Source organism: Muscardinus avellanarius (assembly GCF_963383645.1).
Source record: "Muscardinus avellanarius genome assembly, chromosome: 10".
In the NCBI taxonomy this organism is placed as follows: domain Eukaryota; kingdom Metazoa; phylum Chordata; class Mammalia; order Rodentia; family Gliridae; genus Muscardinus; species Muscardinus avellanarius.
The window spans coordinates 86596753-86620142 of NC_137796.1; the positions used below are offsets into that span (position 1 = coordinate 86596753).

The 23390-nt window shown below is 45.9% G+C and overlaps 1 protein-coding gene across 1 annotated transcript in view; it reads left to right on the top strand.

The window, feature by feature from the left end:
• GALNT17 (polypeptide N-acetylgalactosaminyltransferase 17) overlaps nt 1-23390 on the top strand; it is a gene marked incomplete at both ends in the record, with an annotated part of 480311 nt that overhangs the window by 219252 nt on the left and 237669 nt on the right. Inside the window, one exon of the mRNA XM_080703050.1 lies at nt 10473-10639. Within this exon, the coding sequence (XP_080559176.1) occupies nt 10473-10639 (167 nt within the window). The remainder of the gene's footprint in view (nt 1-10472; nt 10640-23390) is intronic.

Sequence of the window (23390 nt, forward strand, 5' to 3'; positions counted from 1 at the left end):
CAGGGAGAGCTGAGCCTCCTGGGTTTTTTGGCTAAAGACAATTGCCCTGTCCTTGGAAAAAGCACTCGTTATAACTCAGAGAAAAATTCTTCATGCATAGCCATGGAGCCAGTAGGTGACCCATCCAAGAATCAAAAATATCTCAGGGAATATTCCAAAACAAATGTTTATGGGAACCAGTCTGGCAAAGAAGGCACTGCGCTCTGTTGACTACAAGGTTCCTGACAGCGGGGTTGGTGGGGCCTGGACTGTGACAAAGATGTTCTCTGGTCTTGGACCCCTCCCATGCTCCTTTATTAAGCCAATGAAAGGTGTGATTGTCTTTCCAGAAAAAGACCAGTACACATGCACACCTACAACCTCTTGCATTCAATTACTGGGAGTTTTCCTGAGGCTCCATGGATCCCCCCCCCCGCCCCAAGATAAGGATTCATCCTATGGAACAGGCTAGGTGTTAATTCATGACAATTGCCCCAGTAGGATTGATAGGAGAGACATGGGGACACAAATGCTGGAGTAGGCACTTCGTCCCCAAAATGGCTCTGTGTGGGAACTGAGCTAATGAGGTATGTGGCTCTTCTGGAGAAACTGCCGAGCTCAACTCTAGGAAATTAAGCCACTCAGCAAAGGGTGTGCTTTCCCTAATAATGAGAGCTCCAAAAGAGGGGCCTCGTACATGCATCTCAGTTATTCCACCCCACAGCTCGTTTTGCAAGGTCTGCTGTTGCTAACAATGGTCTCTCTCTCCTAAGATGAGAGGGAAGGCTTGATGAGGAAGGGATCTAAACAGGGCTACCAGGCTGGCTAATGCACTTGACCCATGCTGCTTTGAGAATCTGAGCCCTGATTAGTAAATCAAGAGAGACATGAGTACAGTTGTGTTCGGGATGATATCTTTTAAGCATCGAGGTGCCGTCACTGATGTTATAATTGCGGGAGGAAATAAGTGATACCTTTGATCATAAGAAGGGCTGTGGGAATAAAGAAGGGAGGGAGGAGGATTTTCATATGTTTATTCGGTAACCATTTCTCTGCCAAGTATTTGCATGGGGCTCTGGGGACCAACAAGAAAAATGCACTGGATACCCTCAAAACAGAGCATAGCGTGTCGTGATGGCAGTATGCACAGAGAGAGAGAGGGAGAGAGGGAGAGAGAAAGCAACAAAGGGGGCAAATCTGTCATCAGGCCGGGGGGGTCTAGGAATTTGGCCTGGGGCTAGAGGGAGGAGGAGGCAGTGGCTGAAGAAAAGGCCGTTGAGGCAGGGAGAAACTAGAAATGTGAATTAAGAGACAGCATTTCCGATTCTAGGACACACGAGTGTTTGTAGTGACTGGAGGGTGGGTGGGGAGAGGAGATGACACCGGAGAGGTGAGTTGGGGGCTCAGCTTGGGTGCCAAGCAAAAGTCTGAAGCTAATTCTGTTGGTTTTGGAGAGGTACAGAGATAGTCTGAGTAGTGCTATGTTTGCATTGTCAGAAGATTATTCTGGTAGCGATGAGATGGGTAGAGCGGGCTTGGACTGCAGGAAGGCCAGGCAGGTGCAAGGGACAGAATCGTGGCTTTTGATATCATTCAGAAGGTAAATGATGAGACCTGGAAGGAATGCAGTAGAAAAGGATGGTGGGGAAGGGACAGGTGTCTTAAAGAGCCTGACCATACACAAGAGGGTTTTGCGGAGACTGAAGACCATGGGCTTGTCCTCTTTCTACTGACACAGTTGTGAGACTGTCCTGCAGGTCAGCGGTGTCAGTGAAGGGTGGGGAGTCAGGTGGGTGACTCGACCCAGGGCTGGGGTGCTCAGGGCTGGTGGGAAAGAAGGACAAAGGGCTCTAGTAAAGGGTGAGAGTGACTTAGGGATGAGCATGGATGTCAGCTGGACTGGAAGACTGTGAAGCCAGGGAGGGGCTGGTAGACTGAGAGAAAGCAGAGCCCAGGACTGGAGGTGTGAGAGGAAGCGTTGAGGAGCGCGCGGCAGCTTCGAGTAGTATGATGGGAGATTCTGATGCTTGGAGCAGGAGGTGGCCGAAATGCAGTAGTCCCAGGCTGTGAGGAGGCCAGGGGAGGTCACGGGAGCTTGGAGGCAATTGCACAGTGTAAGGGGAACTTCCAGGCAGCCCGGTGTGGGTCAGAGGCTCCAAGGTGGTGACAGGGAAGAGGGATTGCAGTGACAATGTTCTGATGAGGGGTGACACCTCAATCTGGTGTAATCTTCTTTTCTTCCAAACTAAAGGGCAGTGTGTTGGTCAGGGTTTCCTAGAGAAACAGAAGGGGTGTGTGTGTGTGTGTGTGTGTGTGTGTGTGTGTCTGTCTGTGTGTGTGTGTCTGTGTGTGTGTGTCTGTGTGTGTGTGTGTGTGTGTGTGTGTGTGTGAGAGAGAGAGAGAGAGTGAGAGAGAGAATGGTTGACTGAATGAATGTTTTTATTGTAGTAAAATACACCTAACATAAAAAGTTACTATCTTAACCATTTTAAGTGTACATTTCAGTGGGCTTACATACACTCAGGACGCCATGCAGCCATCACCACCATGCATCTCCAGAACATTTTTCATCTTGTAAAATTAAACAACTCCCCATTTCTCCCTTCTCAGCCCTCAGCAACCACCACTCTGTTTTCTATCTCTATGAATTTGACTACACTAGGTACCTCAGCTAAGTGAAACCACCCAAACACTCGGTATTTCTTCCTTATTTTTTCTTTTCCTTTTTTGTTTGCTTGCTTGTTTTTGTGGTGCTAGAGATTGAACTCAGGTCTTGTACATGTTAAATGAGCACTTGACCGCTGAACCGCTTCCCCTTTGTTATGTGGTACTGGAAACTGAACCCAGGGGCATTCTACTTCCAAGCTACACCCCTAGCCCTGTTTTCTTATTCTTTATTTTGAAACAGGGTCTCACTAGGTTCCTGAGTCTCACTACTTGCTGAAGCTGTCCCTGAACCTGCGACCCTCCTGTCTCAACCTCCCAAGTACTGGGATTATAAATGTGAGCCTCCATGCCCAGCCTTTGTTTTTGTTTTTGACTGTTTATTTTACTTTGTATAAAGTCTGCAAGCTCCATCCATATTATGTCGTATAGCAGAATTTTATTCTTTTAAAGGCTGAATTATATTCCACTGTGTGTGTGTCTGTGTGTGTATATGTGTGTGTGTGTGTGTGTACACAGTTTTGCTTATCCAGTCATCCATTGATGGGCAGGGGGTTGCTTCCCCATTTTATTTTCAGTTCTTCTGGTTCTATACCTAGAAGTGGGACTGCTGGATCATATGCTAATTCCAATTTAACTTTTCCAGGCACTGCCATTTCCTTTTCCACAGTGGTTGTACCTTTATACATCTTTCCCAGCAGTGCTCAAGTGTTCCAATCTCTCCATGTCCTCTTCAATGCTTGTTATTTACTCTTTTTGATACTAGCTATCCTAATGATTGTGAGGTAATATCTTGTACTTCTGATTTCTATTTCCCTAATAATTAGTGATGTTGAGCAGAGAGATAATTATTTGAAGGAATTGGCTCACGCAGTTGTGGAGGCTGCCGTATCCCAAACCTGTAGGGTAGTTGGGCAGGCCGGAGACCTAGAGAAGGGTTGGTATTGTAGTTCTAGTATGAGGACTGCCTTCTGGCAGAATTCCCTTTTTGTCAGGAACCTCACTCTTTCTTCTCTGATGGCCTTCCATTTACTGGATGAGACCCACACACATTACAAAGTACAGTAGGGTCACATTTGACCAAATGTCTGGGTAGCATGACTTAGTCAAGTTGACACATCACTCTAACCATCACAAGCAATTAGACTTGCTTGATGAGTGACTTCATAATCCATCCCTATATCTATAGTGAGTCAGAGAGGGGAAGGAGGAGTCTGTCCCCTTATTGGAGAAAAAGTAAGGATGTTGGCAATGGTCTACTGCTTGGGTCATGGAGAATGTGGAGGGTATTCCACTATTTTTCATAAGTTGGCGCAGTGTCAGTCTTCATAGCCATTTTCAGGATCAGAGGTGTTGGCCTTTTGACAGCTGAGTTTCTAAAGATAAGTCCCCATCCCTCTTGTACGTTGGGCTGGTGTAGCTTGGATGGGCATGTGCTGCCATGTCTGTGGCTAAACTTGTGCCATCAGCACTCGTGGAATTCAAACAGGAGCTGAGAGAAGACTGTTGCTCCACATTTTCTTTTCTTTCCTGACACTTCCACCTGGCACTTTGGCCACACCTGAAGAGTCTGATGCCAACCAATGAGGGTGTGGCCAAGTCAGAAAATAGTACGCCACCAAGGATCAGGGAGAAGATGTGCTAATTCTGGAAGTGAAGTGGAAGAGGACACAGAGGCTGCAGTCTTGAGTCTGCTCCCATAAGTAAAACACATTCAGAGTTAAAAGGGTAGATGCTGAAGGACCTGGACCTTCCCTGTGGAGATGGAGTAGATATGTGGATGTCACGATGGTGACTAGGTGGTCACAGAAGGACTCCCGGCTCCCACCTCTGCTGCCACAGTAGAAGGAGAGGGTGTGGAGATGGATCTGTCCCGAACTTGTCATTATTCTCAAGGATTTTCTTGCGGGAAGTGTTCTTGGGATGCCAGTGTGGCATTTTCTGATTCAGACCACCTGGGCCACTGGGCTCTCTAAGTTTCCTCCATCCCATTTCACTCCCTGTTGCTTTCTGTATCCCAGAGAGCTTGGGGGTAGCTGGTGGTAGGGACCAGAAGATCACCGGACCCTCATCAGCTGTCACGATGCTTTATTAATTAATGTTTATGACCTTATTCACATTTATTAAGGATTTAAAAATGAAATATATCTATGTTAGCCTAGTAGGAATTTGCAGAACCCAATGTGAGTCTGTGGTTCCATTGGTCACCTGGCTTTTTAATGAGCAGTCTCTAAACTAGCTCACGGTGATTTCTTCGGGAAGGCCATGAAAGAGAAAGGGCAGGGAGCCCTCCATGCCTGTGTGCTCCACAAAGCTCTGATCGCCGCTCTTGCATGTTCCTGACCTTCTGAGTTTGACCCACTGACGCGTCTTTCAAAGCCAGCATGCCGCTCACCTCCCTGCCCTCTAGGTCCACGTGGACTCACCTATGGCAGCGGTTGTAGGGACATCCCTTTGGCACTCAGCACTTTCTGGATTGCATTACCAACTGCCTCGCGATGAGTGCTTAATGCGCGTTCATGGTCATATCCCAGAACTCTTGGTTACTGGTGGCGGGATTGGAGCTGGGGCAGGTGTGATTAACAGTTCCCTTGTTAGGGTGGGGTAGATGTGGAGGCAGAGGCTGAGGGACATTGTGGCACCTGGGAGCCAGAGTTGAGTTGAACAACCAGGAAAGCCCTGCAGATTAGCTTCACTGTGACACTCGATAAGCTAAGGGACACTAAGAAACCCAGCTAGATTAGACAGTGGAGGGGAAGATTTGCCTTAAACCAGACCCAGGGGACAAGGAAAGATGCCTGAGCTTGGGCCCCATGGATATCTGCCAGCCATCCTGAGTACGCACAGGTGTGCCTTCCATACCCTGATCCTTGAAGGTCCTGGACTGTTCCCAGCCCTGAGGGCTGGGGAGGGGGGGGCGACAAGAAGGCTGGCCGGTGGTACAGGAGGACCTCAGGGGGCCACAGTGGCTCAGTAGCAGCCAGACCTTTGCAAGGCCCTGGTGTGGCTTTGTGCAGGTTTGGCCTCTCTCTGCTCAGGGTCCTTCAGTTCAGGGGCTTCTGAAAGCTCCTGTGGCCTCTGTCCAGGAGAATACTCTGTCCAGATTCCCAGCCAAGATGCTAGGAGTTTGTCCACTTCCCTCCATCTCTCTTAGCCCTAGGGGAGAAGGAGCTGGCTTCTGCTCACCTCCTTGAAGGAAATCCTCCTGGCCTGGCTCAGAAATATTATCAGGGAATACTAAGCCTTAGCAGGCCAGGGGGATAGAGCAGCTGGCCTCGCAGGATTATCACCTACTTGAGGCTTAAAAGCAGAAATCAGGAGCTTGAGGCTCATATAGACTGAACAACTTAGCCAAGGTCCCTAGCTAGCAGGTGGCTGGCCTTGGAATTGTGTGGAGGTTTGTTGCTATAGTTGGCGTGTCATGCCTTGCTTAGGCAGGGGCATTTGGAAGAGTTTAAACATCATAAAGTGTGTTTTACATCAAGGCACCTCGCCTGCATTCAGGCTTGCAATGTGACTTAAGGCAAGTGACTTCACCTCTCTCGGCTCAAGTGTCCCCATCTGTGAAATGGGACGTAACAATGCTGCCTACTTGAGAAGGCTGTAGTAAGGACGAGACAAGACAGTGCAGTCCATGGAAACTTCTTGTTGGTTGTCATCATCATTGGATTCCACCAGGCCTTCTGGACCACATTGTGTTTAAACTCCGTTGCAATAACGGGGACGTTTGGGGACACCCTCTCTTTGGGTTAGCAGGTGGTATCCCAAGCATGCCTTGATACCTCTAATCTGTACCATGCTGCTTTTACACATGTCCTCTTAGAAAGTGCTCCCATGAGAGCAGGGGTCTGCTTCTATGAGAGGGTGTGACTGCTCTTAGGTGTGACTTGTGTTTCTCCCCTGCTGGGACCTTGGCCTTAACTCTCTCCCGTTTCTACCGAGTTCCTCTCTAGTGGCTTCTGGAGGCAGCAGGTCTCTCAGCTCGCTCTCAGGGCAGTAAGATCGCGGGCACTTTGGGTGTTAGGTGGAGTCGGTGTCATGGCTGTGGGGGATAACAGTGGCTACCCTCAGAGAGTTCCAGAGTTCCAGCAAGCATCCCAGGCAGATGGACAGAAGGACAGACAGATGGCTGGGCAGTAAGGGGTTGGCCATCTCAAGAGTCCTCATGGCCGGTTATTTGTCTGTGCTTTCATTTCTCCCTGTGAGCAGCTTCGTAGAGAATCTATTTCTCCATCAGCCCTTTGAGAGGAAGAATCTGGTTTTGAATTTCTTCCGAGCCCCCTCTGGGCCTTGGGCATTGATTGAAATTGATCCAGACCTCGAGATAGCTTTCCTGCGGACAGTCTCCTTTCATACAATGGATTGTTTATTGCTTACTGACTAGTTATGAAAAGGAAATTTGTTGTTGCTGGGACGCAGATCTGAGCCTCTGTGGCTAGAGGGGGTACACAATCTCCTCTCATCACCCCCCCAAGACTTTGAGGTAGTTTTGCAATTTACTGGCTTGCCATCCGCTTGGCACGCCCCAAATGTCTCTCTCTCAAGCCTAGAATCTATCATTTTATCCTCCCGACCGTCCGAGCTGCAGTCTCCTAGCTGGCTTTGCAGCCTGGGAGGCTGATGAGGAGGAAGGAAAGTGTCTGATTCTGTTCGTTTTGTTACATAGAGATGGGCAGGAAGCCAAGGTCTGAGCTGACTGCCTCCTCCCTTGTGGACCGCAGCAGGAGCTGGTTCAGCCTCATCTCCATCTCGCAGGAGCTGCATCTGTCTTCGTGCTCTGTGTATTCCCATGGCCCTGCCCCCACTTTCCTACCCGTCCACTCTTCCGTTCTCTTCCTGTGCTCGCCTTCTGCTCTGCCAGGCGTGGGCTTTCTGATGGGAAATAACATATGTATCAACAAAGCCCAAGTCCATGACAAAAAGTGCTTCAAACTTCTCTTGTCCATCTCTCTCTCCTCGACCTCTTCTGAGTATCCTTCTATATATCAGGCTGATAAGCTAGACTTAGCGTTTCTCTTTAAAGGCCTACCTCCCTGCAGTGTCCAGCCAAGCAAAAAGAATGCTGATTCTTATAATGACTGCTGTGTTCATCTTGGTTGCCAGCAAGTAAGTGCGTGAAACTCTGAGGAAGCTGGTGCAGGAGAGGTGAATCATTTTGAGCTGGGCGAGGTTAGCGTCCTGGGCTCTGTCAAGGAGGACAGCCCCGGGTGGGTTCTGTGGGAAGGGCGTAGATTGAGGAAATGCCGTAGAAACCTGGCCTGTGGTCATTAGGGGTGTCCAAAAGGGAGTATTGGAAGCCAAGGGAGGACAAAGATACCAGCCAGACAGGTGGGATCTTTTCATTAGCTAGAACATCACCTTTTCAAAGGTTCTGTCTCACTTGATTCTTACAGGAAGATTTTTTCTTTTTTTTTTTTTTTTTTTGGTACTGGGGATGGAACCCTTCTACCTCTGGGCTATACTCCCAGACCTATTTTATCTATTTTATTTGGAAACAGGGTCTGTTAAGCCAGGCTGGCTTTGAACCTGAGCGATCCTCCTGTCTCTGCCTCCCAAGTGCGGGGATTACAAGCGTGCGCCACCACGCCTGGCTTACAGGAAGTTCTGAGCTAGGCATGGTGTGGGGCATTCATCAGTTTGGCAGACAGAGGTAGAACTGAAATCTAGAGAGGTGATGTGAGCCCAGGGAAATGTGGCCGTGTGTGGTGAGCACTTTTTCCTCCGGAAATCCTCCATGACGTGTCAATTCATTACTGGCCACCCTGGCCCACCATATGGCAGGACAGAGGCCCCAGTTCCCTGAAGGTTCTTATGTTTCCCACTTTACGGGGGTGGGTGGGGGCACCTGCTCCAACAGAGAGGATTGACTTACAACCCCATCCCCGATGGCCGCCTGCTCCCTTTGCCCCTGGGTGGGAAGGTTGCCGTGGGCACAGTGCAGTCTGGCCTTTCCCTTCTCAGCTGCGGGGACCAGATGCTATTAAAAAATGGTCCGAAGGAGCCAGCCCTGGAAAAATAAGTGTTTAGAGTAGCTGCGTGTGCACTGGGTGCTCCTGTCTGCTCACGGGTGAGGAGTGGGCTGAGATGGAGCAGCTGCCGGGCTCAGGGTGGCGGAGGGGCCCCCGAGGGACCCTCTGCTGTGTCCTCGTGCCTCGGATCACCACCCAGTCAATGAGACGATTCCCACCAACATCCCAGGAGCCCATCAAGAGCCATTCTAACCTCCCTGGCGGCCCTCACAAGTGGATTTACAGCCACGTGGTAAAAATGAGCCTGCATGATCAATGGATCCCTGGACGGCCTCCTCCAGGAGACACCAATGTATATTGTAACAAAACTTTATTTTCTTCTGAAAATTGCCTACATGATTAATATGGCCCGACACAGCCCAAGCTGTTCAGCATAAAAAATAAGCTGTATATCCCGCTCCCTCTTCAGCACGGCGTCCCTCTCACTCCATCCCCTCTGTCCTCTCTGTCTCTTTCTCTCTGTCTCACTGCCTCCCACATTATGCTGGGTATTGCGCAATCTCACAGGAGGGGGAGGGGCTGGGAAAGAGGATGCCGCATTAACATTTGCGCATCCCCTTCCTCCATCCTACTTTGTTTCTGTTGGGTATTTCCTATGTGGCTGAGACTGAGCATGAAACTGAGTTCCTCAGTGCTGCCTGACAGAGGATGGGCGCCCCTAAGACTAAGCAACGCAGAGCGGTTCCCATGTAGCAAATCTGTAATTCACCCGGAGCCCTCCGGAGGTCCAGCACTCTGGGCTCCGTGTCCAGAGACCGATTCAGTCCTTTTATCTATCATGAGGACGGCTGGCTCTTGGGAGCAAGGGACTTCAGCAGGCTCCTGTCCTCGGGGAGATGCCAGCCAGCTTGCGGTGGAGTGGGGCGCGGGGCGGTACACACCTACAGCTGGGGGGTCCTCTGCATTGATTCTGTGGGCCCTTAGCGGACTCAGTAGATGCCTTTGTTGGATTCTCGATGTAAGATTTGAGAGCAAATAGTTTACTGGGGAGGTGGAAAGAGCACCACTCTGGAGGGGGAGTAGGACTGGGAAGGGAAGGCACCCACAAAGGGTGATCATGCAAATTGTTGCTGTGAGTGCTGGGGGCTTAGTCCCATGGGGGAGAGGACTTAGAATGAACCTACTCAGAGGGTGAGGGAACTGGGGGTTTCGCACATCAACTCCCAGCCAACTTTACATGGGAGCTTTGGAGCACAGGGTGCCAGCAGATTACTTAGGTGTCAGCAAAGAAGGTTTCAAGATGAGGAAATGCAGGTGGGCAGGTGTGCACGGAAGCAAGGGCAGCAGGGAAGCGATACAGGTAGACGCAGTAGTGTGTGGCCAAGACTTGTGCTGTCCTGTTCCTTGGGTGCTAAATTGGGGGGCAGTAGAGCTGGGTCCTTTAATGCTCTCCTCCTTAGGTATTGGGTGGGAGGGAGGGTTATTGGGGGTTGAGCCCAGGCACATTCTGTCTCTGAGCTACGCTCCCAGCCCTTTCTGTTTTGTTGTTGTTGTTGTTGTTGTTTTAAATTTGGAAACATGGTCTCCGTAGGTTTTTAATAACTGCACTAAGTTGTTGAGGCTGGTCTTGAACCTGCGATCCTCTTGTCTCAGCCTCCCAAGTATTGGGATTACAGGTGTGCACCACCATACCTAGCTCTTAGATTTTATTCTGAATTCTTAGACAAGAAGAGGCCAAGAGGAAGCAGGTGATTCTTGCCTTGGGACCTGCATGAGGATTTGCCTGAAACCCCGTATCCAGCTGCGGTGTGCGGACCTTCGCGCTTCCCCTAACTCTGCTTTCCCGTCTCCCTCCTCCAGGTGTAAGGAGCTCAAGTACACTACGGAGCTGCCCCGGATCTCCATCATATTCATCTTTGTGAACGAGGCCCTGTCGGTGATCCTGCGGTCAGTGCACAGTGCCGTCAACCACACGCCGACGCACCTGCTGAAGGAGATCATCCTGGTGGACGACAACAGCGACGAAGGTGCGTGTGTCGCGGGGCAGAGACGCCACCAGCGCTCCAAGGGAGCCCGGACGCCCCTGCGCCCTGAGTATATCTAGGGCAAGGGAGGTGTTTTAGGATACAGTAGAGAAAGAAGTCTAGGCAGACACAGGTTCATTATTCCTTAGCCCTCTCGGGCCCTTAAGAATAAATTTGTGGGGCATGGTGGCGCACGCTTGTAATCCCAATACTTGAGAGGCTAAGAAAGGAGGATCACAGGTTCAAAGCTAGCCTGCGCAATGTAGGGGGGCTCTCAGAAAACGAATGAGACTCTGTTTCCAAATAAATAAAATCAAGCTGGGATCGTAGCTTGGAGGTTCAATCCCCAGTACCAAGAAAGACTAAGTTAGTGGGCATGCGTCTATATTAATTTCCCTTTTCACACTAGGTTCATCAGATGATAGAGAAGGGCTGACTTCCTTCCCTAACCTCTCCCATCTGTTCCCATTGTCTTTTTTCAAGAAGTAAATAAAAGATTCTGTCCTATGTCGGGAAGCGTTCGTCTTACATTAGAATTGCTCACTAGCCATTGTAGGTCAAATGAGCAGTGTTTGTAGGTCTTTGGGAATTCTGCGCTACTAGAAGCAGTGGCTCAATTAACAATGAAAACAAATCCAGGTGTGGTGATACACACCTTTCATTCCAGTTCTTGGGAGGCTTAGAAAGGAGGATTGCAGGCTCAAGGCCAGCCCCAGCAGTTTAGTAAGGCTAGCAGGAACCTAGTAAGACCTGGTTTCAGAATAAAAATAAAATAGGGCTGGTATAGCTTGGAGGTAGAATTCCCCTGGGTTCGATCCCCAGTATTCCCAAGAAAATTAAAAAGAGAAAAAAGGAGGAAGAGGAGAAGGAAAAGAAATTTAAATAAGCAAATATAAGGTGAAATAACTACATTTCTTGGAAGTCCTGGGAGACCATCAAAGGTGTGGTGTGGACAGGTGAGAGGCAGGCGCTGTGAATTACACCTTTATGTTGGCTCATCGCCTACACAATTTACTGTGCTCTCTGCAGGGAGAAAGCCCCCTAAGCTCATGACAGTCACAAAAGCCTTCAGTCAAGTGAGCCTGCCTGAAGGCCAAGCAGGCTTATCTTCTTTGCTTCCACAGGATTAGGAGTAGACTAAACCCCTCGCTTGGGCAGTGCGCTTTCAGCACATAGGCAGGAGGAGGATTGCCCTGCAAGGGGCTCCCAGGCAGGGCCAGGAGGAAGGCCAGGGGGCAGCGATGCAGGGGTCCTGTTTACAACCTGCTTAGGAGCTCCGGGCTCAACTTCTCCCTGGATCAGCCCAGGAGCTGAGGTCCCCATGTTCCTGTGAACTGCGACTGTTCCCCAGGGCCTGAGTGCCCTTGGGCTCAGCAGTGCCTTTTTCAGACCTCCAGTTGGGGAACACTGGTCATTGGCAGGTTTTTACACCCCTAGTTTTTTCTTTTTTATTGGCCATTTAATTGCCTGTTGATTCTTCTAGGGTTGACATGGATGGTCTTGTGAGAAGGAGGTCTATGCAGTTTGGGGAAGCTTCTGGATTACCCGGCAGAGTCTCCCTGATGTGTTCACAGCCTCTTCTCTGCAGACCCCTCACCTCCAAGTCCTTCCGTGGCACTCCCTGCTCTTAGCCCCCACCTCCATTTGCTGGCTCAGGTCCTACTAATTCTCTCGCATCTCAGCACATCCCTTCTCAGAGGAGCCTTTGCTGGGGTCCTTGCGCTGGGCTACCTCAGCACTTTGCTACCAGAGCCGGCCAATCCTGAGAGCAGAGTGAACTGCACCCCCGGCTGACCCGGGGTGAGACTCGCTGTCAGGGATGCTTCCTCCCCTGTGAAATCTTGTTGGAGCCCAGGGATACCTGCTCTAGGATGGGCCTGTGGTGTACTTAGTAGGTACAGGAGTTTGCTTTCTTCCAGAAGCAGGCCCTAAAACTAAAATTTGAGTTCAATTCATTTATTTGGGAGGTGAACTGAGCACTGATGGGGTTTGGGGGAGTAAGGCTGGGAAGGGAAGCTATCCCCAAAAGATGGTTGCTGTAGGCAGTATGAACTAAATCCCACGGGGGATTTCAGGGGGAGCTGGTGTAAAGGTACCCTCAGCGAGCCCACTCTGGGGGCAAGGGGCTGGGGTATTCATAGGTCTTCAGCATCAGATACTTCTGGAACTTTCTGGAGCCCCACCCCAGAGTAAGTCCTGATTCAAGAGCATGGGGTCGGGCGATGGCTTTGTCTTTCTCACAAACTCCCAGATGCTGCTCTGATGTTGCTGGGGTGGGGACCACACTTTGAGAATCACCGGGTTGAAGAACCAAGCCTTAGGGGCTTCAGCTAAATGAGGAGGGAGACCAGTAGAATATTGGGGAGGGGTTGAGGGTGGGAGTAGGGAAGGAGGAAATGGAGGATTGAGGACGGAAACAGTTCAAATAATGTCATGTCCATATATGAAGGTGTCAGTACCAGTCTCACTAAATATATTGGGGCTGGGGAGGTGTGGAGGGAAGTACACCAAGGGATACATGTGCGTACATTTATATCACCTTGAATTTCACTATGAGGAATAATTACAGTGCGCCAATAAAAGTGTGTGTGTGTGTGTGTGTGTCTGTCCAAGCCAGTAGCCGTCTCTGAAAGTACTATTTCAACAAGTTCACATTTCAGAGCTAAATAAAAATCATTAGTGAGTGAGGAGAAGGGAAAGGAGGTATTTGGTTCAGTCAAACCATAAAGTTAATTTCTTTTCCTCTTCCTTCCTTGCCCCCTAATACCCAGGGCACCAGAGTTAACTGTATTAATATCATTTTTTTTCCTTTTTATTCCCCGACTCTAGTATTTTCTCTAGGCTAGGAATACCTTCTGTTTAGCTAACAGAGGAACTTCATTTTTTAAAATTTTATGGAGATGTTTCTTGTAACCAGTATTTCTGAGTTTTGTAAATGTTCGCATCTACTTGAAAAGACCCCCCACACACTGTAATCACAGACTTGAATTCCTGCCAGGCACCAATTTTGTCTGTTTAGATAGACTACGAGTTTATTTTCTTAAGTCCCTCTGATAATGGTGTTTTAAAATCTCCTCCTACCATGACTGTTTCTTCCTGTGTTCTTAATAATGTTTGCTTTCTGCATCTCTTTGACGCTCTCTCTGGCAGCTACAGATTTGTACCCGTGTGCTTTCATTCGGAGCAGTGGTTGTTGTTACCGTTCTATAAGGCTGCCTTTATCTTAAAAGCATACCTTTTCTATTTGCCCTGAATGAAGTTGTTCTAACATTAATATTGTTATCCTTGCTTACCTTCTGTTCAAGTTTGATTAAAACATTGCTTTTCCAGCCTAACAATTTTGTTTTCTGATCTTAAAAGTAATGCATGCTCTTTGTAGGAAAACTTCAATGTTTCAAAAAGCAAATATAATTGGAAAAAAGCAAATACCAAAGAGACTAACCGGAGGCAAGTGCTCATTCATTCGTGCCCTGGCCCTCCTTTTGAATGCACATATTACATAGTTAAGATCACAGAATGTAAACAAGCTAATGTTCTGGGTTTTTTTCTCCCTCAAGTGTAAAGCATAATCATTTCCCCCTTTTTATTTTAAAAAAATGCTACAGAAACATCATTTTAATGAGACGAGAGTGTTCCATTCCCAGGGTCTATTATGCCCTGGTCCAGCTGGGCTCAGGAAATAGGTGAACAAAGCCAGGAGACACGGATCAAGGTACACGGGTGAAGCCAGGCTGCTCTATTTTCCTTGTTGGAGTATTTTATTCTGACTTAAAGCCATCTCTTTCATTCGGTCTGCATATTGACATTGGCATATATTAAGGCCGGGTATGATGCAGTGCTTTGGTAGCCTATACATCGAAATGCAATCACTCAGGCACAATTGGCCAAGACTCACTCCTCGCGAATCCAGCGTTTGCTGTCCCGCCCTTAGATGACCTGGGCGGCGCGTGGCTCCTCCTGATGCCCTCACACCACCAGTCCTCTCATTCTCCCCTCCCTGAGCTCCCTGCGGAAGCTGGGGTCTCTCGAGATTCTCAGCCTCAGAACACGATGGGAGGTCCCCTCCACATTGTATGTCCTGCTGATTCCCAGATCTGCCCTCCCAGCACAGAGCAGCCTCTCCCCTGAGCTCCAAACGTGGGTGTCCTCTGTCTCCAGATGGTAACCTACAGTCCCTCTAAAACTGAGGTCAGTTGGTCCCATTTTAAGTCTGCCCTTTTTTCTTTCATTCAACCTTAGCCTCTTGCTTCTTGTCCTTAACGTCCTATTTCAGTGAAGGGCTTTACTCTCTGCTCAGGTAATTACATTGCCAAAGACCTGGAAGTTTGTTTCATAGCCTCCTCTTCCACCAGTGCCCAGTGAGTTACCTTGGGTGGAATCCTACCTATGCGTATTCTCAGCAGTGGGGTCTTTATTTCAGTCCCTTAACATTTGTGTGTGTGTGTGTGTGTGTGCTTTGACCTTGTTTTAGGGATTCAGAATGGGGAAATTCAGGTGCACTGAGTTATACTGGTCATAATCCTTGACATTCCCCATCACTGTTCCTTGCATGAGCATCTTTTATTGTTGAGATAATTCACATTACATAAAACACACCATTATAAAATATATAGCTCAATGGCTTTCAGTGTGTATACAGTGTCTTTTACCTATTACCACTAACTAATTCCGGAACATTTTCAATACCTCCCAAACAAACTCTGTACCCATTAGCAGTCTCTCCCAATTTCCCCCTTTTCTCTCTCCTGCGGTCTCGTGAATTTGCTTATTCTGGACACTTGATAATAAATGAAATCTGTAACACATGGCATTTTGTGTCTGACTTCTTTCACTTAAAATGTCTTAAAATATTTTCCAGGTGTCTCCATGGTGTGGTACATACAAGTACTCCATTCCTTCTTATGGCTGAATAATATTCTACTGTAGGATAGAGCACATTTTATTTATCTATTTATCAGTTGCTTAGTACTTGAGTGGCTTATACTGTGGGGCTATTAGGAATAATGGTACTGTGAACATTCATATATAACTATTTGTGTGGATATGTTTTCACTTTTCTCGGATACACACCTAGGAATTGTCTTGCTGGGCCATATAATTCTATGGTTAACTTCTTGAGAAATCGTCGTCTGGGTTTCCACAGCAGCCACTGGCAGCAATACCACTGCCAGTAATGTATGGGGATGGATGCCCAGTTCTCCACATCCTTAAAAATACTTTCTATTTTCCTTTATTTACAATTACGGCCATTCTTGTGGATGTGAGGTGGTCTCCTGTGATTTTGATTTGCATTTCACTCAGGACTAATTTTTTGAGAATCTTGCCATGTACTCATTTGCTTTTGCTCTGATTTTCTTTGGAGAAATATATTTTCAAATAATATTCCCATTTTAAAAGTAGGTTTTGTGTCTTTTTATTGTTGATTTGTAATTGTTCTTTATATAATCAAGCTTATCAAGTGTATTTTGCAAATATTTCTTGCAAATATATTTGCAAAAGTTTTTTTTCCCCCACTGTCTGGATTTTTTCATGTTCTTGTTAGTGGCCTTTGGACACAAAGGGTTTTGATATTTATTAAATCCAGTCCCCCCACATTGGATACTTAAACTATTCATGTCATATCTGAGAAACTTGTTTAATCCCACATCACAAAGATTTATACCTATGTTTTCTTCAAAGCATTTTATAGTTTTAGCTCTTACATTTGGGTCTTTATGCCTTGTGAGTTAGTTTTTGTATAAGGTTTGAAGTACAGGTACAAATTAATTCCCCCACACAGGGACATGCAGTTGTCCCGACACCATTTGTTGAAGAGAAACTGCTATTGCTCCATTGAGCGGTTATGGCATCCTTCTCAAAAACCAGCTGACTGTAATTGTGAGCAGTTATTTCTGGATTCTCAGCTTTGTCTTACTGATCTATGTGTCTATTCTTATGCCTTGATAACTGTTCCTTTGTAATACATTTTAAAATTGGTAAGTGGGAGTCCTCCAACCTTGTTATTCTTTTTAGAAATGGTTTTGTCTATTCTGGGTCCCTGCATTTACATGTGAATTTTAGGACCAGCATAGGCATTCCTGCAAGACAGTTAAAATTTCTGTAGGGATTGCAGTGAATCTGCAGATCAATGTAGAGTAGATTGCCATTTTAATTTAAAAAGTTCATGAACACAGACTTTGTATTTATTTAGGTCGTCTTTGATCTCTTTCAACAATATTTTATGGCTTTCAATATATAAATCTTACAGTTCTTTGGTTGAATTTATTTCTAAGTATTTTGTTCTTTGGGATGCTATAGTAAATGGAATTGTTTTCTTAATTTTCACTTCATTGCTAGTGTATAGAAATACAAACCGATTTTTGTATGTTAATCTAATATTCTTCCTCTTTGCTAAACTTATTAGTTCTAGTACTTTTCCACTCTTTGGTGGATTCTTTATAGCTTTCCATATATGTGTATATATATGTACATATATGTATATGTATATGTATGCACTGTATATTGTATGTAATATATATATCTGCCTGTATATTCATGGCATTTTCAAATACTAATAATTTTACTTCTTTTTTTTTTTTGGTGGTGCTGGGATTCCTGGAAGCCCTACTACCTCTGGGCTACACTCCCAGACCTATTTTATATTTTTTATTTAGAAACAGGGTCTCCTAAGCCAGCGCGCGCGGCTGGCTTCGAACCTACGGGATCCTCCTGTCTCCGCCTCCCAAGCGCGGGGATCACAAGCGTGCGCCACCACGCCCGGCTCTAATAATTTTACTTCTAATCCAGCTGTCTTTATTTTTTCTCCTTGCTTAATTTCCCTCGGCTCCTTTCATTATTTTGTAAAATGTACCTATTAATAAACACCTGTGATCTTACCAGATCAAGAACAGGAGCACGGCCTGCCTGTTTTCCTGATAGCTGACAACAGCCCTTTCTAAGTCGTGAGTGAGCTCAGGAGTCGGGCTCACCGAGGAGACATCATCTGTCAGGGCTATAGTGTGGACTGAAGACTAGATAGAAGACAAAAATATGGGCAGATGGGGTGGGCTTCTGTGTGTTCTCTGCTCCTGACTCCCGAGGCCTACTGCCTACCCTCAGGGGTAGCTTGAAGAAGAGCTTATCTGGGAGCTCAAATGAATGTCCCCAGCTGATCCAGTAGCGGGCATGAAGGGAAGGAAGCCTGTGATCAGAACAGCCGGTTAGTAGATGAGAGTGGGGACCAGGCTCATCACACAGTGCATCCTCAGCTTCAAGAGGTGGGTTTGCAGGAAACGTATTAGAACTGACATCTCTGGTGTGTCTGTGTGTCTGCCTCAGGTCAGCTGCACAGTGGGAGTGGTCTCCTGGCCCTGCCTGGCTGTGTCCTTGGGATTCTCAGCCCTGTCTTCTGTGCTGTTTTCTGTGGCTGTGCCTTTCTTGGTTGACTTGCTGATTTGGTAAAACCCAACAACTAAAGCCGGGCGTGATGGCGCACACTTGTAATCCCAGCCAGCATTTTGGAGGCTGAGACAAAAGGATTGCAGTAGACAGCCTCAGCTACTTAGTGAGGCCCTTTGCAACTCAGTGAGACCTTGTTTCAAAAATAAAGAATAAAAAATAGGGCTGGGAGTGTAGCTTGGAGGTAGAATGCCCCTGGGTTCTATCCTTGTATCGTTAAACAAAACAAACCAAAACCAAAACCAAACCAAAGCAAAACAAAAAACCAACAACTAGAAGCTTCCTAAGAAAGACTTCACAGCATAGAAACTATGGCTAAAAATGCCTTTATCCTAATCTTCTCTACGATGAAGGTGGCCTGCATGACTTAGATGGCACCTTCTTTCAGAGTTTTAACGATTCTGCTCCATTGTTTTACATTTTTGTTATTTTTTTAAAAGAAGACCCAAGGCATCCAATTCCTGATATTCTGCGTGTTTTTTCCCCTTTCTTTCTCTATTTTTGTTACTTTTTAAAAATATGTTTTTGTTGGTGCATAGTTTATATGTCATAGTGAGGTTCAGGGTGACGGAAATGTACATGTGCACAGCCCTGGGTGTGCTTCTCTCTGGATCCCACTCCCCTCCGCCCTCCTTACGGGTTAGTGAGACGGGTAGTGATAGCTTTAAACGTGGATATGGTATTACTTGAGCCGTTTCCTTCATCAAGTGTCCCTCCTCCCCTCCACCTCCCTCCCCTCCCCCAATCTCTCTCCACTCTTCCACAGGTCTCTCTCTACATTATATAAAGTTCTTATGTTTTCTCTTTTCTCTCTGGCCTCCACAAAGGAGAGAGAATATTCATGACCCTTGACTTTCTGAGACTGGCTGATTTCACTTAGCATAATAGACTCCAGCTCCACCCATTTTCCTACAAATTGCATAATTTTGTTCTTCTTCATGGCTGAGTAAAATTCCATTGTGTATATACATCACAATTTCTTTAGCCATTCATATCTCTCTCTCTCTCTCTCTCTCTCTCTCTCTATTTATTTATTTATTTTGGTGGGACTGGGATTCCTGGGAACCCTTCTACCTCTGGGCTACACTCCCAGACCTATTTTTCTATTTATATTTGAAAACAGGGTCTCTTAGGCCAGAGAGGCTGACTTCAAACCTGCGCGATCCTTCTGTTTCCGCCTCCCAAGCGCGGGGATTACAAGCGTGCGCCACCACGCCCGGCTCCATTCATCTCTGAACAGACTGTTTTTTGTTTCTTTCTGGAAACCTGTAGAATCTTCATTTCCTCCCCAATAGTTTTGAATTTCAAAATTCATTGATAAGTGTTGGTATGAGTAAGTTTTCATCTGTTAGAATGGACATTCAGTGGCTTTGATCTGGAATCTAATTTTTATCAGTTCTTGTAAAACGTTTTTGTAACTATTGGTTGACTATTTCTCTTCCTTTTGCCCCCCTCCCTCCCTGTCTCTCAGTGTCTCCCATGATTCATGGACCTCCTGCATTGACCCTGGTGTGTCCTCGCCCTTCTCTGCTTGCTTCTCTTTCAAATCTTTTTGCTCTACACTTTCTTTTTCTTTTTTTTTTTTTTTACCCCTTTTTCCCCTTCTAGTCAGGTTTTAAAACTCTCTGCTATCACGATTTTACTTCCATGGGATCATTTTTAATCTTTGCAGGTTTCATTTTATAACATGTTGTCCTTATTTAATGGAAGCAATATGTTTCTTTATCCCTTGGAGGATGTTAATAATATTTCTGTTTTGTTTTTAAGTGTTTGCTGCTGCACAGTCTGTTTCTGCAGGTTACTTTCTTTGCTTGCTGTTTGGTTTCCATTTTCCATGTTGGAGCTTTCCTCAGATGTCCATAGATGTCCAGTGAGCCTTGTGTTCAGCTCATGAGGGCGGTGTGTGTGTGTGTGTGTGTGTGCGTGTGTGTGTTGGAGATTTAACCCGGGGCCATTCTATATCTGAGATACACCCGAACCCTATTTTATTTTTTATTTTGAAACAGAGTCTAAGTTGTTGAGGCTGGCTGGCTGCAAACCTGCAATCCTCCTGTTTCAGCCTCCTAAGTACTGGCATTACAGGTGTGCGGCCCCATTCCCGGCTCTTCAGGACCTTTTCAGTGGTGATCAGCCAGCCAGGAGCTGAGGGAAGGGGAACGGGGAAGTTACTGTTAAATGCATTTTGAGAACCTGAATGAAGTTCTGGAGATAGGATAGTATTGGTTGCACAGTATCATGAATGTATTTAGCACCCCTGAATTGTACACTTGAAAATAGCTAAAGTGGCAAATTTCATCTAATATCTATGTTTCCCAATTTTTGAAAAGCCAGTGAGAGACTTGTGGGCTCTGGCGGTAGGAGCTGTGTGGGCAGCCGCGTGAAGTGGGCTTGGGGTCCAGTGACCAGTGACTCTTCCAGCAGCCTGCACTTGTTTGGTTTCTCCCCTTTCCCCTGGTTGGGGAGCCACTGGCTGCTACCATTTCCTGTCTCTTGTGCCTCCCCTGCTGTGCATGGAGCTGAGTTTTCAACTTCCCCCACTGGTGGCTCCTGGTCCATCTTCAGACAACTGTCAGCCTAGCAGAACTTTTTTTAATTTTCAGTTTTTGAATACTTGTGATGATAAAAAAAAAACCATTTCATAGATTTAACCATGTATCTTTAAGTATTTCCCTATAATGACCCCTTATTCCTTTTTTGATTGGAATATTTTTGACATTTTGATTTATAAGAACTTTTTGTATATTAAGTGTTCTTAATTCACATTGCTGGTATTTCTCCCTACTGGTATTTTTCACTTTGACTTGTTTATAATGTTTTTGACAAGCGTAGATTTTACATTTTTATGTAGTCAAATCAGTCACCTTTTCCCTTTTGATTATGTCTTAAGAAAGTAATTCACACTGGGCATGGCACATGCCTGTAATCCCAGTACTTGGGGGATTGAGACAGAAGGATTGCAGGTTTAAGGTCAGCCTCAGAAAAATAGTGAGGCCCTCAGCAACTTAGCAAAACTGTTTCAAAATAAATAGGGCTGGGGGTTGTTATGTGCATGCTTATAATCCCAGCATTCAGCGAGGCTGAGACTAGAGGATCGCAGTTCAGGGAGAGCCTCAGCTACTTAGTGAGGCCCTCCACAACTTAGTGAGACCCTGTTTCAAAATAAAGAATAAAAAATAGGGCAGGGGGTGTAACTTGGAGGTCGAATGTCCCTGGGTTCCATCCTCAGATCCATTAAAAAAAAAAAAAGAAAGGAAGGAAGAAAAGAAAATAAGAGAAAAGAAATTAGGGATGGGGGTAATGCTCAGAGGTAGAATTCCCCTGGATTCAATCCTCAGTACCGAAAAAAAAAAAAAAAAGGTAAATTACTATCCCTAGACTGTACAAATGTTCACATATGTATGTAACATTATCTTTATACTGTTAAATATTTGTGCATATTTTAATATATGAGTTTTAGCATGGAGACCCTGTCCCACAAATGTTTATCTCAAATTGATTTAATAATCAGTCCTTTCACAATTTATTTGAAGTTCACTGTTTTCATATGCCAGAATATTTTAGATTTGGCAACACTGAGGCCAAGTCGCATGACTGACTGATTATGAAGGGGGATAGAAAGGAGGTAGGAGGCAGAGGACTCTCAGGACTTGCTCGGGTGACATTAAGAAAAGAAATGCAGGAGGAACAGCAGCTTTGGGAAAAGGGTTGAGTTCACTTATTGGGTATGTCAAGTTCCAACTTCCTATGGAAGCTTACTGCATCTTCAAAACACAGCCTTTAAGTTTTCCATTAAATAAATCTAGAAGAGTCTTCCTTTCTGTTTTAATGGTTCTTATACTCTTTTTATTAGTCTTATCGATGCTTTTAATGAATTTTTAAAGTATGCCGCTTTATTTTCTTTGTCCTAAAGCAACAGCTTTTGCTGGAAACATGGAATCAATGATCTTGAGTAAATGGGAGCAGTGGTAGATTTATAATGCAGGGCTTCCATTGTGAGGTTTAGAGCCAGTGCAGTATTCCTCCCCTTCCCTGCGATTTTGCTTTCTGCTGTTTCAGTTACCCATGGTAAACCGTGGTCAAAAATATTAAATGGAAATGTCAAGAAATAAACAGTTCCTAGCTGGATTTGGTGGTGCACGCTTAGAATCCCAGTACTTGGGAGACTGAAACAGGAGGGCTTCAGGTTTGAGGCCAGGTTCAGCAACTTAGCAAGTCCCTCAGCAACTTAGCAAGTTCCTGCTTCAAAATATAAAATAGTGCTAGGGATGTAGCCCAGAGATAGAGTGCCTCTAGGTTCAATCTCCAGTAGTGAACAACAACAACAAAAAATCTTTAAGCTTTAAATTGTGTCCTGTTTTGAGTAGTTTGGTGGGATCTTGCACTATCCTGCTTCGTCAGACACACACACAGGATGTGAATTCTCCTTTTTTCCCCCAGTGTATCCACGCTGGATATGCCACCTGCCTGTGAGTCATCTAATAGGGATCTAGGTTTTAGATGGACTGTCTGGGTATCACAGTGTTTATATTCAAGCAAGCCTCATATAACTTAATAATGGCCCCAAAGTATAAGACTAGTGATGCCTATAATTCTGATATGCCAAAGAGGAGCTGTAAACTGCTTATTTTAATTGGAAAGGTGGAAGTGCTTGTTTAATAAGGAAAAAAACCAGAAATTGTAGGCTGAAATTGGTCAGATCTATAGTACAATAAGAGATTTTGAGAGAGACCACATTTATGTAACTTTTAGTATAGTATATCGTATCAGTCTCTTCCTGTGTCTAATTAATTAACTAATTAATTTATTTGTTTTATGGTACTGCGGATTGAACCCATGGGCTTCCTACTTCCAATCTTACACCCCCAGCCCTGCTTTATTTTTCACTTTGAAACAGGGTCTCACTGTGTTGCCGAGAGTCTCCCTAAATTGGCCTCAACCCTATAATCCTACTGAGATTACAGGTGTGTACCACTGCACCCAGCCTATGTCTAATTTTAAATTAAACTTTATCATAAGTATGTCTACATAGGGAAAACAATAGCATGCTGGGTTGTGACTCTACCGGTGGCTTCAGGCATCCGTGTGGGTGTGCGAACATATCCCCTGAGGACTGGGGAACAACCGTACTGTACTTGTAAAGCACACCGCACCATCCCGATGCTATTCTAAAGGAGGTTGGCTGTGCTTATTACTTTTTGGCTAGCTCTAGCTCATCCATCAACATTCTACTTCCATGTTGCCCACACGGGGAAGTTCCCCTGGATCTCCTAGGTGTGGCCAAATTGGGGACCTTTAGTCTCTGCTCCTTGAAACCAGT